This window comes from Mauremys reevesii, linkage group 2 (assembly GCF_016161935.1).
Source record: "Mauremys reevesii isolate NIE-2019 linkage group 2, ASM1616193v1, whole genome shotgun sequence".
Lineage (NCBI taxonomy): Eukaryota > Metazoa > Chordata > Testudines > Geoemydidae > Mauremys > Mauremys reevesii.
In genome coordinates this window covers 41,331,776-41,348,700 of record NC_052624.1, presented here as the reverse complement: position 1 = coordinate 41,348,700, position 16,925 = coordinate 41,331,776, and the positions used below count along the sequence as shown (strand labels likewise).

The 16,925-nt window shown below is 42.8% G+C and overlaps 1 protein-coding gene across 3 annotated transcripts in view; it reads right to left on the bottom strand.

Annotated features, from left to right (window-relative positions):
• Positions 1 to 16,925, bottom strand: part of ITGA8 (integrin subunit alpha 8) — a 174,951-nt gene that overhangs the window by 109,878 nt on the left and 48,148 nt on the right. For all 3 annotated transcript variants that reach the window (XM_039522444.1, XM_039522445.1, XM_039522446.1), the window contains 2 exons: positions 16,250 to 16,455; positions 6,206 to 6,397 (listed from right to left, as the gene is read on the bottom strand). In XM_039522444.1, the coding sequence (XP_039378378.1) occupies positions 6,206 to 6,397; positions 16,250 to 16,455 (398 nt within the window). The remainder of the gene's footprint in view (positions 1 to 6,205; positions 6,398 to 16,249; positions 16,456 to 16,925) is intronic.

The window sequence follows — 16,925 nt, the reverse complement described above, 5'->3', positions numbered from 1 at the left end:
AACAGGGAGCTGCTGAAGCTTTCCCCCACTATCTCCCCCACCAGAACCTTTTACTGCCACCTGGAGCTAGGCACCACAGCATGGACACAGCCTGCTTTTCACGGCGACAAGTAGCTACGTGTACAGTACACACCTCCAAAAGCAGTCTGTAGTGCAGAGCTAGCCTTGTAGATGAACCAGCTGGATGTACAACACCACTACCTAGATAATCACTGATCCTGAGCACTCAACAGGGATCAACTTTGAACAGTTGACCAGAAGCAAAAGAAAACAAATTTATTCTCCATTAAACACATTTATGGATTTCTCTCGCGTCTGTCAAAACCGAATTACTCTGTTTAAGAAAAAGAAATAAAATAAACCACAGTTCAGAAAGCAGATCTAAGGTGGGATTCCCACCCCTGCTCCATTGCTCCAGCCCCTTTACAGCACATAAAAGGGTTGGAGTGGAGTAAAGGGTAATAGGATGGCTTGCCCCATTAAGGACTAAAAACCTAGTTATGAAACATGCACACCTGAGCAGAGCTCAGGTGATTCCCCTATGAGAGAAGTAGGAAGCTACAGGAAGGGAGGATGCTTAGGGAGCACAACTAGAGGAAGCTGTGGCAGAGACTGCAGAAGAGCTCCAGTGAGCAGGAGACCCTTGACTACAGGTTAAGAGTTTGAGCCTAGAAGCCAGAGGGCTGTGGGAGCAGACTCCATGGGTTAAGAATGAAAATGCTGCAGTCAGGTGGGCCTCGGAGTGGCTGCCAAAGCAGAAAAGACCTCAGGCAGGAAGGCCTGGGAATAGGAAGAGAAACTTTTGTTTGTGTGGACTTTAATTTGGGACTTGGAGTTTTATTTAGCATTTATATTATGCCAATATTTTAGACCCTGGAAGAAGGGGCATTATTGGACGAAAAGCCTGGGTGGAGTTTATTTGAGGAGCCCCAAAAGGAAAACTGAGATGAGGAGTCACTTGCAGGGCTGCTTTGAGGCCACGAGGGGGAGCCTGGGAGGAGGCCACTCACATTCACAGGCCCCTGAAGACCCATCCCTAGTCAAGGGATGATTCCCTTGATGCAGGTACTGTGGAAAACATATCTGGAGCTGCCTCCCAAGGACTGTCTCACAAACCCCTGTGTAGGAGGTGTACCACGTGTGGGGCTGGGGCCAGGAAGAGTATGTTGGGGCATGGCCGTTGCACAGAACACAGCAGAGATTGTTGGCAGCGCTGGACACCCCAGGACTACTGAAATTACCCCAGGGGGTCGCTCCAGCCCCAGGACTGACTGCATGCAAATATAGCTGAAAGCTATGTAGCTCCCCCTCCCCTATCAGTGAGTTGTGTGCTGCACCTCTTAGGAGCACAGCACAAAAATCTCACCCACAATTCCTTGAGGACTTTATTCCAAAGTAATTTAGTTATATTTGCACATAACCTTTTTTAAAAAATAGACTTTTTCACATCTTCTAGTCTTGTCCATCACACATCCCCTACCCTCTTTCCTGAGCTAGACTTGGTTAAGTCCAATATAACTGTATTGAATGGAAGTCAATGGAGCTACTACTTCTGATATATACCAGTGTAAATGAGGTTAGAATCTGTTAGAAAACAAGTAGTTGAAAAGAATGGCAAGAGAGACTACTATAAAGGCAGCAGCCCATCTAATTTCTCCCCATTCTGCTTTTTTTATCTGGAAACATGGAGGTCAGGCCTCGAGTGCCAAGTCTATTCTTTCTCTTTTTTGCTTTCCAGTTTGGCCATCCAGAAGATATAAGAACACAAGATGTAAAGATAATAAATAAGTTTGAGAGACAGAGACAGTATGAAGTTATTAGCTGAACACTTGGCTTCAGCACTGGTTATTGGCAGCTATGCAATGAATTACTCATAAAGGACACTTTCCTTACATTTGCTTATCAAGATCTGGACCCCAGTTCCATCAGACACAGCATGAAGACTTGGAGAATGGAAGAAGAAAAAAAAGTGGAGAATAGTTGGTCTACTGGAGGGCACTGAAAGGTCTTCACCTTTTCTTCCAATACTTGATCCCGCCTCATACATCAAATTTCTCAGTCAAACAAGACCCAAGACTCTGATTTCTCATCTAGCAGAATGGGACAGTCTCTCTCTGAATAACCATATGGAGAAGCAGAAATAGCTCTCATCATGACCCATCTCTTTTGACAGTTAAACAATCTCCCTCTTTCATAACATTTCAGCGGAAGGTCCTGGCATAGGTGTGAATAGCGTCTGGTGTGCTCAGGCATGAAAGAAAGGGGAATTCAGTTCTACAAATGATAAACTGCCAAATTCATGGGAGCATGCAATAGAATTCATGCTTATTTGCTTCCTCTGAAGAGTTCTGGTTTCACTTCTGAATCCAGCCAGAGGAGAAGCGGTGTTACTTAGTAGATAGACTACAAGACTGGGACTCAGGAGTCCTTGATTCTATTCCTGGCTCTGTCACTGGCCTGCTGGGTGACCTTGGGCAAGTCACTTTCCCCTCTGCCTCAGTTTCCCCATCTATAAAATGCAGCTAATGAAACTGACCTCCTTTGTACTATTAAGAACAAATAGAATCTGTCTGAAGGAGGTGGATCTATTTCAGTCTACTTGAAGCATTCTTTCCCTCTATTTTGCTTTCTCTTGCCAGCCTTACAAACTAAGATTTAGGTTCTGCCTAATTCTTGTGTGGATGTGCAGCAAAGAGCCCTCCCCAATTCTGCACTGACCATGCAAGGGCTGGCTAAAATTGCTGTCCTCTCATCAGTGGAGCACAGGGACTGCTTCCTAGTTATTCTGTTGGGGCTGGGAGCAATGGGCAGTAGGTGGCTCTGCCCTGTGTCACTTGGGTGGGATGCTAACCTGTAAAGAGATGTAACAGTTTGAACACTCCCCTCTGCACCAGAGAGCTCTACGAGGTGTTCTGCCATGGGATATCAACAGTGCTTCCCTTGAAGTACAGTTCCTCACCTGGGCTGTGCCTACAAGGCACAACCTACCCTCGCATGACCAAGTGTCCCTTTTGATAAAGGAGTAATTCTAGGCTCATGTCATCTGAAGTTATTCTAAGATAAAAAGCCAAACTGCTGTGAAATGATAGTAGTTATGAGATTATTCCATATTTCTCTGCACAAGCAGCATTATTTTGATAGCATCGCTTCCTTGGACGGGGGTCCAAGGACCGTGTTTAATAATAAAAACCTTGTTGAAAGGTTAGACACGTTCCGGTATTTTAACAGAGTTGAAAATGGTGCTCTGTTAGCTTTAACAGTGACAGCGCCTATATCAGGCTGGCTGAAGACAGATGGCCATTGTGTTGAGGAGATTGCTAATGAGCAGGAAAAGCCATCCTATCTGTTGTGCTGACAGCGTTGGAGGAAAACAGACAAATTGGATTAGTTGCTGTTCAGTAGTTGCTGTTTTGTTAGGAAAAGTGCATCTTTAATATCTACACATTGTATTTGTACCAGTAAAGGTGTTTTTAAGAGTACTTCTAATCTTTGCTCTCTGCAAAGAAGATTCAACCCTTTTGATATTAAAGAGGGAACTTTCAAGCATTACGGTTGAGATTTTCAAAGCAGTGCAGGAGATTTATCCACAATTATTCACCACTAATTGGCAGAAGCTTTTCTGGAACATGTGCTTTAGCCAAACACAAATTATGCTCTAGTCAAACAAGTTATTAGGCTCAATACAGAGGTGATTTGGAAGTATCATTCTATGTGTCTCGTTCCAGGATAGAAAGATCCGAAAGCCTCATGCCTCCCTATTGAGTGCTTTAATTATAAAATACAAGGTTTCCTCTGACATTTTGCACACATGAATAAAGATCTATTCCACCAGGGCTGTGCCTACCTCATGAGCTAAGAAGGCTGACCAGTGACAATTATATAGGCACACGCATGGCTGTTCCACATATTAGGCCTGGTCTACACTACGGGGGGGTGGGGGGGGTCAAACTAAGGTACGCGACTTCAGCTATGCAAATAGCGTAGCTAAACTCGAAGTACCCTAGTTCGGGCTACTCACCAGTCCAGACGCCGCGGGATCGAAGTCCGCGGCTCCAAGGTCGACTCCGCCACTGCCGTTTGCAGTAGTGGAGTACCGGAGTCGACCGGAGCGCACGGGGAGTTCGAACTATCGCGTCTAGATTAGACGCGATAGTTCGAACTCCGAGAAGTCAAACTCACCGCGTCGACCCAGCAGGTAAGTGTAGACTAGCCCTTAGTCTCTATAAATTAGATTGACTAGTCTCTTGCAGCTTATGGCAACAAATACTTCCCCTCCAACTTGACATTTTCAGGGTAAAGTTGTACTATTATTTAACAGTTTCGGTCTTTCTGGACTGAGGAGCAGATGAGCTGCTTCACATTCTTTTTGCCCTATCATTTTCTGGGAGGTGGATTTTGCAACATTGTCAGTCTAGGTAACTGTAGGACTGAGGGAGAGGTTGCCTATGGTAAACACAGTTACTAGTAAGTCTTTTTCTCAAAACAACTCACCCATGTAACAAAACAAAAGCCAAATTATCACATGCTAAACACATCCCACAATAGAATTCTTCAGGTAGGAGCGCAAAACCCAAAAGTGAAAGTCAGGGAAAAGCTAAAGAAATGTCTCAAATGAACTGAAGATCCAAGTGTGCTACCCAAACTTCCTCCATTCATCTTTAAAGATGCCCTGTGAAGGTTATTTATTTTTAATTGGGTCTATACCCTCCTTCCTTATACTGTTTAAAGGAGAAGATCTGAAAGTGTTTCCTCCCCTACTTAGAAATGCCAGGAATGTAAAATCTGGTTTTCCCTGGTTTTACTGGAGGGCATCTTGGCTGTTTCAGAGCATCATGGTGCTGAAATTTTAATAATGCCCCAAAAGCCCATTAGTTATTGAAACTGAATGAGAGTTAAGAACCCCAAAACACAAGAATTCAAAACAAAATTGACCCAGGACTGCAAAGCCCTTCCCCTTCTCGATTGTTCAGCTTTCTCTCCCTTGAGTCTTTTAACGTTATTATTATCCAGCTTTTCAAGCAGCATTTTCTAGAGCAGACAAGACCTGAATTTCTAGCATAAAAAAATCCCCCTTTAAAAACAAAAATCCCATATCTTTCAGGCCTTCTTTACCTATAATAAATAAGCCAAAAAGGTCTCACAACCCCTTTTTTTTTCTTTGCAAGTCACCTTTAATTATCAAAATCATGCAGCTAATAACACAAACTTTCGGGTCACTAACTTTGCTAGATGTAATAATATAAGTTAAGGAAGACAAGCTAAGAAAAATAACTTTATAAAGAGTCAGTGAAACCTAGAGCATTAGCAAGTATTAGCATGGTAGGTCAACAGTATACAACACCAAGGCTATACATTCCATGACACTGGGTACATTGCAAACGTTCAGAGATTTCTCAATCTTGACTCCGAGAAATAGTATGATCTTGTATGTACTGATCTTAGAAGAAGGAGTGAATGGCATCAGATTAAAAGGATATTGTACATTTAGGTAGCATATGGTCCTGGAATGCTGCTCCAAGCTGGAAGGACTCCGCTAAAAAGAAGCATGCAGTAGTGGCGTAATCTTGATAAATACCACTGGATGTCTGTAAACTATTCATGGTTAAGAAAAATTCAAAACAAAAACTAAAAAGGAAGAATCTGTATAACAAAGTGCGAATAAGGTCATGGAAAGACCTAAATAAAATCTGTGACTCAAAGAATGGAATTTTTTTGTATTCTCTCTGCTGTTTGTAATGAGGTCAAAAGCAATTAGGAACCTATATATGTACTTCAGCAACTATTTGGAAAGCAAAGCTTTAAGAAAAACAACTAGCAACAAACACAACCAAGTCAGTCTCTTCCCTTATAACATGACATGGTTTTAATTAAGGAAGAATGTCAGCATGGAGCAGACCTATAAGCTCCCTAGGAATGAGTGCATTCAAATGTTGAGTGGGGAATAGGGGTTAAGCTTTTTGCTGTAAACTTCACATGTTTTATGTTAATGTAACTGTTTAAGCCTTTGCATTTCTGATGATGTCTCTTGACAGGAAAAGGAGTATTTGTTTTGTCTGACTTTACATTCTCAGGAAAGCATTGCTAGAACTACACAAAAAGCTGTGTCTATTCTTTATTGTGACCTCTGCCTTCCACAAGGAACAGTTTAGATGCATTTTCCAGAGAATGAAGGTATGAAATTCCCTCTCTTATGGAAAAATCTTACCTGGGTAATCATTCTTGTCTATGTCTGAGTCTCCTCTTAGAGTAAAGCCAAATCCCGCAGGCATGGACTGTGAGGCCCAGGCTCCATTAAGAACCTGCGAAGGGTTAGCATTTAACCCATTCCTGTGTCCATTGTAAATGAGCACTTTGCCTCTTCTGTCTTCTCCTGCGAATGGTGCACCAATTGCAATGTCTGCAATAGAGTAAAAAGAGTTGACAACGTTAAAACAAAGACAGAATTAACTCCGACAGGGAAAGTAGACAAGAGAGGCCTGTGTTGTGGGTTAACAAGAGCTGGGGCTTAATCAGTTTTTCTTTACTGCATAGATTCTATTTCAAGACAAATACATAAAAATGTTTAATAGTGCTTTAGTGTTTCAAACTTTCATGCCTATAGTTGTAATGAATTTATTTTCATATGAAAGGGCCTTCACATTGCAATAGATAGGCAACATACGCCTATTATTAATTGCACATTTTCCTTTGTCATGTTTTTATAGCAATCAACAAGATTTAACAAACTGAGACTGAAATAATGGCTAATGTTACATTCATCTGTTTAAACTAAACATACACTGTGTGATGTTCCCTGTTTTCTCCAACACCTAACTAATTAGCATCAGCTCTTTAAGAAGCTCTGCTTTGTGGCTTGTCCTTTTTCCAGCTTAAAAAAAAATTCAATGATGGCAAAAAAGTACATTGTTGAACAGCCAACTTTACAGCATGCAGAAGGGAAAACAGGAATGAAGTGGAGTAACAGCATAAGATCAGTTTGGTTTGTATGTAAAACACCTTACCATGAAATGGGAAACATCCCCTTTGTTTTCATGACAAATAAAAATAAATGAATAGTTTAAAAAAACCTGGTGAGGAGTATTTTGGAGAAGAGATCGATACAGAATAATAGACAGCCCCACAGGGAATGCAAAGCTGTAATTCACTCAAGGGCCTCTCTGGATGTCATAAACCAGGAGAATAAGCTGGAGCAGTTCATGAAATTGCAGATCCCTGAAAGAGAATTTATTCTATTAACTGGTGTAGGGCCATATGCTATTTAGAATTTATACTCATTATGGATAATAAACTCTTCCTTGCTATTTTTCAGGTACAAAAATCAAAGAAACAGCCATGATGACTAAGTAGACTGCGTGAGTTTATCTGCTAAAAGACAATGACCAAGATTTTCAAAATGACAAGAGATTTTGGGTGCTTAGCTTAAGTTTCTTGGAGAGGGCTGAGCACCACCTGTCCACTGACGATCAGGCCCCTTTAAAGTGTCTCGAGCTAGAACCCCAAATCACTAACCACTTAGAAAGCCTTGGCCAGTGGATGGAGAAAATAATGTCCGATGACAGACTTGAGGACAGATTTTTAAAGGTATTTAGGCACTTAAAAATGTAGCTAAGCACTTAGTGGAATTTACAAATGCCCTTAAGTGCCCAGTTTCCACAAGCTAATGGGAGTTAGGCACTTTTGACAAGAGATCCTCACAATTGCTTCAGCTGGGACTATGAGCAAGATACGCTACCTCTTTGAACCTCAATCAGCTCATGTACACAACTGGGGAAGAAGCAGAACACCTCCTTTTAAACTGATGCTGTACCGAATCAAATACATTAATAAAAACATCATATTACATTTTAATCCATATTATTATGAGCTGAGTTCAAACCTCTTTAACCCTGATGTGTGAATGAGTTCTCCATTTAAGCCAGTTGTAAGAGACAGTTAAGGAGAAATACCCCAAACAAAGCCTAATAGTGTCTATCCAGAAAGTAGCACGAAGAGGGCAGAGGGATGGGTGTGTGGGGTGGAGGGAATTGACAGAAAAGAAGGGCTTGTCTACACTTAAAACATTAAAGCAGCAAAGCTGCACCACTGCAGCTGCGTGGCAGTAGTGCTTCAGTGTAGACTAGCTATGCCGATGAGAGGGGCTCTTCCATAGGTGTGGGTAATCCACCTCTCTGAGAGGCAGTAGCTAGATCGATGGAAGACTTCTTCTGTCGATCTAACACTCTCTATATAGGGACTTATCCCTGAGTGGTGCTGTGGTGCTGACCTGTGGATTTTTCATGGCTCTTTCTGACATAGTGAAATCGTCCTAATTACCTAGGGCGACAAGGCCTAAAAACAGACCGAGTCAGAGAGACAGACTGAAGGAGCGGCTGAAAGCATGTGGCTGACCCTGGAAGAAACCTGGGGAGAGGTTTTTGGGTCAGGGGTGCTGGTGGAAAAGACTGCTCTTGAAGCTGTGAGCAAAAGAAGCTATTTCCTGTTATTTGACTCCCTCTGCATTCAGATACACAGGACTTTGTACATTCTTTGTAAATAAACAAAACTGCTTCAAAGAAATACCTATCACCATTTTCTGCTCCCTACTGGAACACCCACAGGGATCCAAACTTTGACTAGCCGTTCGGGTCAAAAAGGGGCAATTCTGCTCTGAGCAGGGGGGTCTAGTTTCCAAGGAGAGAGATTGTGAGCTGGTATTCCTATTGAATCGAGACAGAACAAATAATGGAAGTGCTTGCAGAAATCAAAAGTGGCCAGTAGGATTTAAAACAAGAACTAAAACAAAAGCTGGAGGTTTTGCAGGAAGAGCTCAAGAGATGATTGCAGACTGAGATGAGATCTCTATTGGAGCAGCAGCAACTACCAAGTGCCTGGACAGAATGGGGAAACCTGCACAGGCTTAAAATTTAAAAGAGATTGATGAGGTGATCAGCAACCTGACTGCCATTTGCAATGTTTTTGGGGATAACCCAGACCAATAAGAGGTTCTGTCACCACCTGCCCTGTAACCAGGGGTGCTCATCTGCTATGCAGCTTTGGTTCAGACCCAACATAGTAGCCTGCCCACAAGCACAAGGTCTCACCCTGGCTTCCACCAGCCAAGTTACTCCTTGCAAGGTGACCCCAACAGTCCTTCCAGTCTCAAGTCTCCCCAAGTCCATCCACCCGAGTTCTTAACTACCAGACTCTCAGCCTTTTTCTCTCTGGCTTGTCATCCCCGAAGGTGTGAAGTGAGCCCCCCCCCAGGCACTAGCTTCCTTTGGGGGACACACTCCACATAGGTTGCACAATAGAGATGGGTTTGGGGTAAAAATAAACAAAAAGTTTATTTAATAGAAAAATCGCAGCTTCAAATATGAAATTGTAAGGGGAAACAAACACATACAAGTTACACAGAAAATAAACAAAGATGCAACCTCAGGCTTTACACTTGCAAATTAGATTACAGTCCCTTTTCTAATACAAGTCACCTATTGCCTTAGAACGGTTTTCCATCATGCCCCCTGTCAGGGGATTCAGCATTTCACAGACAGCTCCTGCTAAGTGACTGTTCCTCAGTTTCAGTTTCTGAAAACCTTTCACTTCAAACCACTTCCATTTTTTCAGGGCTTTTTTCCTTCTGTCACTACAAAGCTACAAAGTGGGGATATCCTGTTGTCTTAATGTCTTTTAAAAAGTGGAAGGCAAATCCTAGTGAGGTAAATAGAAAGGAGCATAAACACTACCAAATTAAGTGTAAAATGTAATAAGAAAAGCCAGAAAGGAGTTTGAAGAACAGCTAGCCAAAAACTCCAAAGGTAATAACAAGATGTTTTTTAAGTACATCAGAAGCAGGAAGCCTCCTAAACAACCAGTGGGGCCCCTTGATGATCGAGATACAAAAGGAGCAATTAAAGACGATAAAGTCATTGCAGAGAAACTAAATGGATTCTTTGCTTCAGTCTTCACTGCTGAGGACGTTATGGAAATTCCCAAACCCGAGCCGGCTTTTGTAGGTGACAAATCTGAGAAACTGTCACAGATTGAAGTATCACTAGAGGAGGTTTTGGAATTAATTGATAAACTCAACATTAACAAGTCACCGGGACCAGATGGCATTCTGAAATAACTCAAATGTGAAGTTGCAGGAGAGGAATTATTTCAGCTCAGTGCTAATGTGGACACGAGGACAAACGGATATAAATTGTCAGTCAGGAAATTTAGGCTTGAAATTAGACGAAGGTTTCTAACCATCAGAGGAGTGCAATTCTGGAACAGCCTTCCGAAGGAAACAGTGGGGGCGAAGGACCTCCATGACTTTAAGATTAAGCTAGATAAGTTTATGGAGGAGATAGTATGATAGGATAACGGGCTTAGTCAATAGGTCAATTAAGTGCCACACTGGTAATTAGTACAATGGGTCAATGATAGGATATTGTTAGCCTTTTTCCAGAGGGTATGGCTGAAGAGTCTTGCCCGCATGCTCGGGGTTCAGCTGACCGCCATATTTGGGGTCGGGAAGGAATTTTCCTCCAGGGTAGATTGGCAGTGGCCCTGGAGGTTTTTCGCCTTCCTCCGAAGCATGGGGCAGGGGTTGCTTGCTTAAGGAGTGGGTGGATCGGCTTATGTGGCCTGCATCTTGCAGGAGGTCAGACTAGATGATCATAATGGTCCCTTCTGATCTTGAATTCTATGATTCTATGATTCTATTAACTATGGTTTGTAACCTGTCCTTTAAATCGGCTTCTGTACCCAATGACTGGAAGATAGCTAATGTAACGCCAATATTTTAAAAGGGCTCTAGAGGCGATCCTGGCAATTACAGACCAGTAGGTCTAACGTCAGTACCAGGCAAATTAGTTGAAACAATAGTAACAAATAAAATTGTCAGACACATAGAAGAACATAAATTGTTGGGCAAAAGTCCATAACCACAGTCTGTAAACATATTTCATAATGACTATCAAGTTATAAGCTTTCATAAAAGACCTTACTGAACATATTTCTGTACACAGTAACATTGGATACAATCAGTTGATTCAACTGATTATTCTTTGGGGTTCAGATCCCCCTGTTCTCTCCTTGGGTTGTCTGGTCCCTGATTGTCACACCATTAGCCATGGGTTTTTCCACAATATAGCAGAGAGAAAGCAAGCTTTAGCTAATCTGGAACTTGCAGCAAGGATTTACTGAACTAAAATTCAGCTCCAGAAGGAAATCAAAGGGTTACTGACCACAGCAGAAGGCTGTTAGACACTGAGCCAGCCAAAGGACTTGGGTAAGACCAGAGATTTACAACAGTTTTCTATCCTCTTCATAACTAGAGAGAGGTCGGGACCAGTGAGGCAAAACCCCACTATCTCTGTGGGCAAAACTCCCTGGGAGGCTTATTTGTGTCAATTCAATATTCTAGCTCAGATAAATGGCTGGGAAAAGGGACAGAAAGGGGGTTTATTAGCAGCCAGCTTGGGTGGCCCAGCTTTGATGGTGCTGCAGAACTTATCCCCAGAAGAGACTGGGGTATCCAAACCTGATTCAAGACCTTGAGATGTGGTTTGGAGCTAGACATCAATCTGAGCTGACCAGGGCACAGCTAAGGGCTAGAAGAAGCGGGAAAGAAGAAACACCACCTGAACTGGCAGTGGACCTGTAAGAGACTCATGTTCCTGGTATATCCAGATACATCTGAGACCTTCCAGAATAGATAGTCTATACATTGGTCCATTGCCAAACAGCTGGACATACACTTGCAGATCAAGATCAGTGAAAGGAGGCCAAAGATGCTCTGAGAGGCTGTGGGATTTGCTACGGAACTTGAATCTTTCCTTGCAGCAGTTCAGGAAGCAACTGCAATTCAGGATGATGGAAGATGATCACTATAATCCCTGTAAATACAGCTCTGTGTCCAATATGTATGCTAGGAGTGAATCTAATCTGGTTCGTGACCACATTGAATGACTGGAACAAATGACACATGTGGTTTGTAAAACAAGGGAAATTGGCAATAATGCAAAAATTAAAGAGAACAGTTCAGATAAATGCTCATACTGTGACAAAACTGGTCATAAAAAGGATTGTTATACATTTAAGGCAGGCCAACACAGACTGTCACGAGTATCTAGTGAAAACCTCTCTCCCAGTCTGGGAAATGGTGGGACACCAAGCTGAGGGGAAACGCTTGGAGGAACAATGATCATCTCCACAGTTTTTGTTTAGATCCGGGCAGTTAAAAATAGTAACTGGAGTTTGGCTATTGAGTGTGTAATAGCATCTGTGATGTGTGCAGGAATCATTGACACATGACATAACAGTTATGAGACCAGACACACTAAAAAGGCCGCGGAATAGGGAATCCAAAACTGAACAACCTAAATTGGTCTCAAATGGAAACGGCACCTGTTCAAAACCTGGGAAGTTGGGTTTGAAGATGACACCTCTGAAATTTGAGCTGGGTGGCAGAACTAGTGGATGAGCTAGTAATTGGAGTGGATTTCATTATGGCTAACAACTGTGTAGTCAGTAACAGGAAAGGTGTCTTACAACTTCAGTCTGTGGAAATGACCTTTAAAAATATGGCCCAGGTGAGATAAATGGCTTATAGGCCTCCACCATAGCTCTGGTTAAGAAAAGAGATGGCAACACAAGATTCTGTCTGGAGTATAGAAAACAAAATGAAGTTACTTGAAAAGGATTCTTATCTATTACCATGGACAGATGATACCCTAGATGATGTAGCACATTGTCTGGTTTTTCACACTGGATCTTAATAGTTGTTATTGGCAAGTAGAAGTGGATGCAAAAGACAAGGGGAAAACTGCTTTTGCAGCAGGATAACACTGGTGGCCATTTAAAGTGTTGGTTTTGACTTGTGTTTGACACCTTAGAGAGGATAACAGGGGGGTATTACATGACATGCCCCTCTCAGCCTGTCTGTGTTATCCTGGTGCATGCTAAAAGATTTGAACAGGAACTAAAACATTTAAAAATGGTCTGTGATAAGATGAAGGCAGCCAGTTTGAAACCGAACCCAAAGAAACATGAGTTGTTTCCAAGAGAGGTAATGCACCTTAGGGATACAATTAGCGAGGAGGAAATTTTCACTGACAAAAAGAAAATTCAGGCTGTACAGAGTTGGCCAACTTCCCAAACACTCACAGATGTGCAGAGTTTTATAAGACTCTGTTCCTATTATAGAAGGTTCATTTGTGGGTTTGCCATTATTGCAAAACCACGGCACAGGTTGGGTGAGAAAGGGAAACCATTTCAATGGTCAGCAGAGTATAATGTTGCATAAGGATCTAATAACTGCTCCTTTCTTGACCTATCCGTGTTTTGAAACCCCTTTCATACTGGACACAGATGCTGTTGCTCATGCTTTGAGGGAAGTATCGACAAATGAACACAAGGGAATTGAGATGGTCGTAGCTTATTATAGCAAAAGTCTAAGTTTTCCTGAGAGAAATTATTGCACCACCTGAAAGGAACTCCTAGGAGTGATTCAATCTATACAATATTTTCATTACTATTTGTATGGGAGGAAGTATGTGGTCAGGTCAGACCATGCTTCCCTGCAATGGCTCTTTAGATTCAGAAATCCCGAGGGACAGCTACCAGCTTGCCATAGCAGTGCTATGATTTCACAATTACACACAGGCCTGGCCATAAGCATGGCAGTGTTGATGCCTTGTCCGCAAACAATGCCTTAACAGGACAGCAAGGAATTAGTTGCTCAAGCGGAGTGTGCCTTCCTTCCACTAATTCGCATTAGTGCTCATGTTCTTGGTTCATCCTTGAACAAGGGGGGTGGGGCTGCAAGAATGGTCCCTAGAGCAACTAAAGTCTTCCCAACGAGAGGGTCCTGATTTCAGGATACTGTGTGACTGGAAAATCAAATGGCAAACACAGCCACCCTGGAATGTAATGTCACCTCACAACACCACAGTAATAGCTTCCTGGTCACAATGGGAAAGCTTGGAATTTAGAGTTGAAATATTGTATAGGAAATGGGAAAAACCAGTGGGGGATGGGCACAGGTACCAACCTACTGACCCAAATACACTAAAAAAAGGAGTGCCTGAGGTTATGTTGTGGATCTTAAAATTGCTGGACATTTTGGGGTTACAAAACCCTTATCCAAGCTGAATTTCTATTGGGTAAAATGCAAGCAGGATTGTTAGCATATAGGTCTGTTTGTTAGCCTGGGACAGAATTTTGGGTTGGACTTTTTGATACTCTTATACTAAAATGTGTAAACAAGGGACAAAGATACGGTGATGTTGCTTCTGTCTAGTCAGCTGAATTGTTAGTATGATGAGAACAGATAAGGGAAGTTAAAGTGTTATTCGAGAGCACTCTTTAAGATTGCCTCAACCCCTATCTCAAGGCAAAGTCAAGCAACTGGTCAGGAGGGGCAAAAAGGCTTGTGGGGAAGGTATAAAACACTAAAAGACCAAAGAAATGCCCATCCCTGACCTGAGCACAAACTCACTCCTTAACCCTCCCATGGGGTACAAAAGAGGTGGGATGAAGACCTCAGACCCAAAATGGAACATGACCCTAAGTTGTAAGGGGTGGGACTGTGGGTGCGCATGGCAGGTATATTTGGGCCTGCTAAGGAGGAGGAAGTGGGAATAGGGAAAATGGAGAATGGGGAACAGGGACACAGGCAAGGCTCTGCAGCGTCAGAGCTGGGAAGGGGAACATGGGGTTCATGCTCTGCCATGTCAGAGATGGGAATGGAACACTGGGAAACAGACTCTGCTGGCGTGTAGAGCTATGAATATGTTTGCTTGGAACTAACCCCAATAAACATTGCATTGCCTGCACTTTGGACTTCTGGTCTTCTGCTTTCTGTCCGCGAGACAAGAACCAGGGGAGGGGGTGAAGGGAAAGCCCTCTAACAAGGATGTAGAAAGCTGGTGCAGGAAATGTGATGCTTGCATTGCAAAGAAGTCTCCTCCTAAACCTGGGAGAGCCCCCTTGCAACAGTATCCTGTGGGGACACCAGTGAAGCTCATTGCTGTTGATGTTCTTGGGCCGTTACCTGAGACAGAGGCTGGCAAGTAATAGTTGCTGGTAGCTATGGACTACTTCACAAAATAGCCTATGGCTTTCCAAGCAGAAATCAATAGGTTGTGGCAGTAATAGGGTTCTAGTGAATGAATTCTTCACCAGATTTAGAGTCCCATGTGAGTTACGCACAGATCAAGGGAGAAATCTTGAATCGAAAGTGTTTCCACAGATTTGTGAGATTCTAGACATACACAAAACTCTCACCCACCACAGCACACCCACAATCTGAAGGGGTGGTGGAAAAGTTCAATAGGACTTTGGGTGGTCAGTTGGCTACCTTTGCTGAACAGCACCAAAGGGGCTGGGAGTAGCATATACCATTCCTTTTGATGGCTTATAGAACAGTAGTCACTGAGAGTGCAAAGTCTACCCCCTGTCTGGGTATGAGCTAAGTATCCCAAGAAACCTCTTGTAGAGAGTTCCTGAAGAGGAACAAAGTCGACTGGGTTAAAAAGGGGAAAACAATATTAAAGCGTTAATGTACGTTCAGCGTTAGCATTGACGTCAATGGGACTATTCATTTAAGTTTAACAGGCTATGGCCCTTAATTTCCTCTTTGTTAGGATTAGTCATTGTATCAGGAATTCAGCTGGCTCTGGGCATGGTTGCCTAGCAACCCAATGAGCTCGTCTGGGCCCAATAAACCTTCACTAAGTGACTGTGCTCCCTGATGGAGCAGAAGGGTCAACAGGTCACCATTTAAGTACCAACAGAAGCACAGTGGCAGCTCAATGCATTCTATGCCTGAAGCTGTGCCAGACCTGCTTCCTGTCCATCCCTTTCTCCACTCCATGCCTGCTCTGCTCTGCTCCAGGCCTACTCACTACCTGCCTCTGAACCCCCTGATTTATAACCCCTGATTCTCATCACTGGCTTGTCTCTTGACCACGACTCCGGCTCTGCCCTTTGATTCTGCTCTGGCCACTAGGCCAGACTCCTACTCCAATCACTAGGTCACACACACAGAGATTCTCATCACTTTCAATAGCACATTTACATGTTAAAAGTGGAAGGGTTGCAGAAAAACAAACATGTATATTGTTTTATTTGGCTCTTTTTCGCAAGCATCTTCTAACTCCTGTAGTTCTCTTCAAAAACTAGGAAGAAAGCCATCTTCAGACCCGAAGTACCATCAAATTCAGTACATAGGCAATTTGCTTGCACCATATAATATATAACATATAATATATAAATTAAGTACCATTATAGCCATCCTGGTTGAGATCTCCAAGATGTGCGATGGCACTGCCGAATCTACCAAACACTTCAGTGCCCGACAGAATCTGTGCATCTCGGAAGTAGAAAGCACTTTCCTGCAAGTACAGGTAAACTTGCCCTACTTCCTTAGGTTGACTCTCAAATTCACGCTCCATGAAGAGGGGGGCACCAACTAGGATGTCATCTAAACTAGAGGAATAAAAACAAAACCAAATGTCAATGGGAAATTCAGCCAAATGGCATGATGCTGGAAGAAGTGAGAAAGCAGCAGAAATAGCCTCACAATGTGTGATTCAGAGATATAAACCAATAATATCAAATGGGTACGTGGGGCCTGATTCAAAGCCGGCTGCAGTTAATAGGAAAACTCGCATTGACTTCAGTGAGACAAAGTGGGTGAGAGGAGAATATCTATTGAACAAACTTCTTTTGGTGAGAGAGACAAGCTTTCAAGCAACATTGACTTCAGTGGCAGGCTCACGGCATGGAAATCCTCTGTTACTGTGAAACGCTATTATAACTTGACTGTAATATATTTAATTTTGGCAATGGTATTTCTTTGTCATGCCAATAAACTTTACTTAATTGAGAGCAGAGCTTTTTCTACCTTGAGCCTGAAATGATCTCCGAAAATCCTTCCCAGCAAGGAACCAACACAA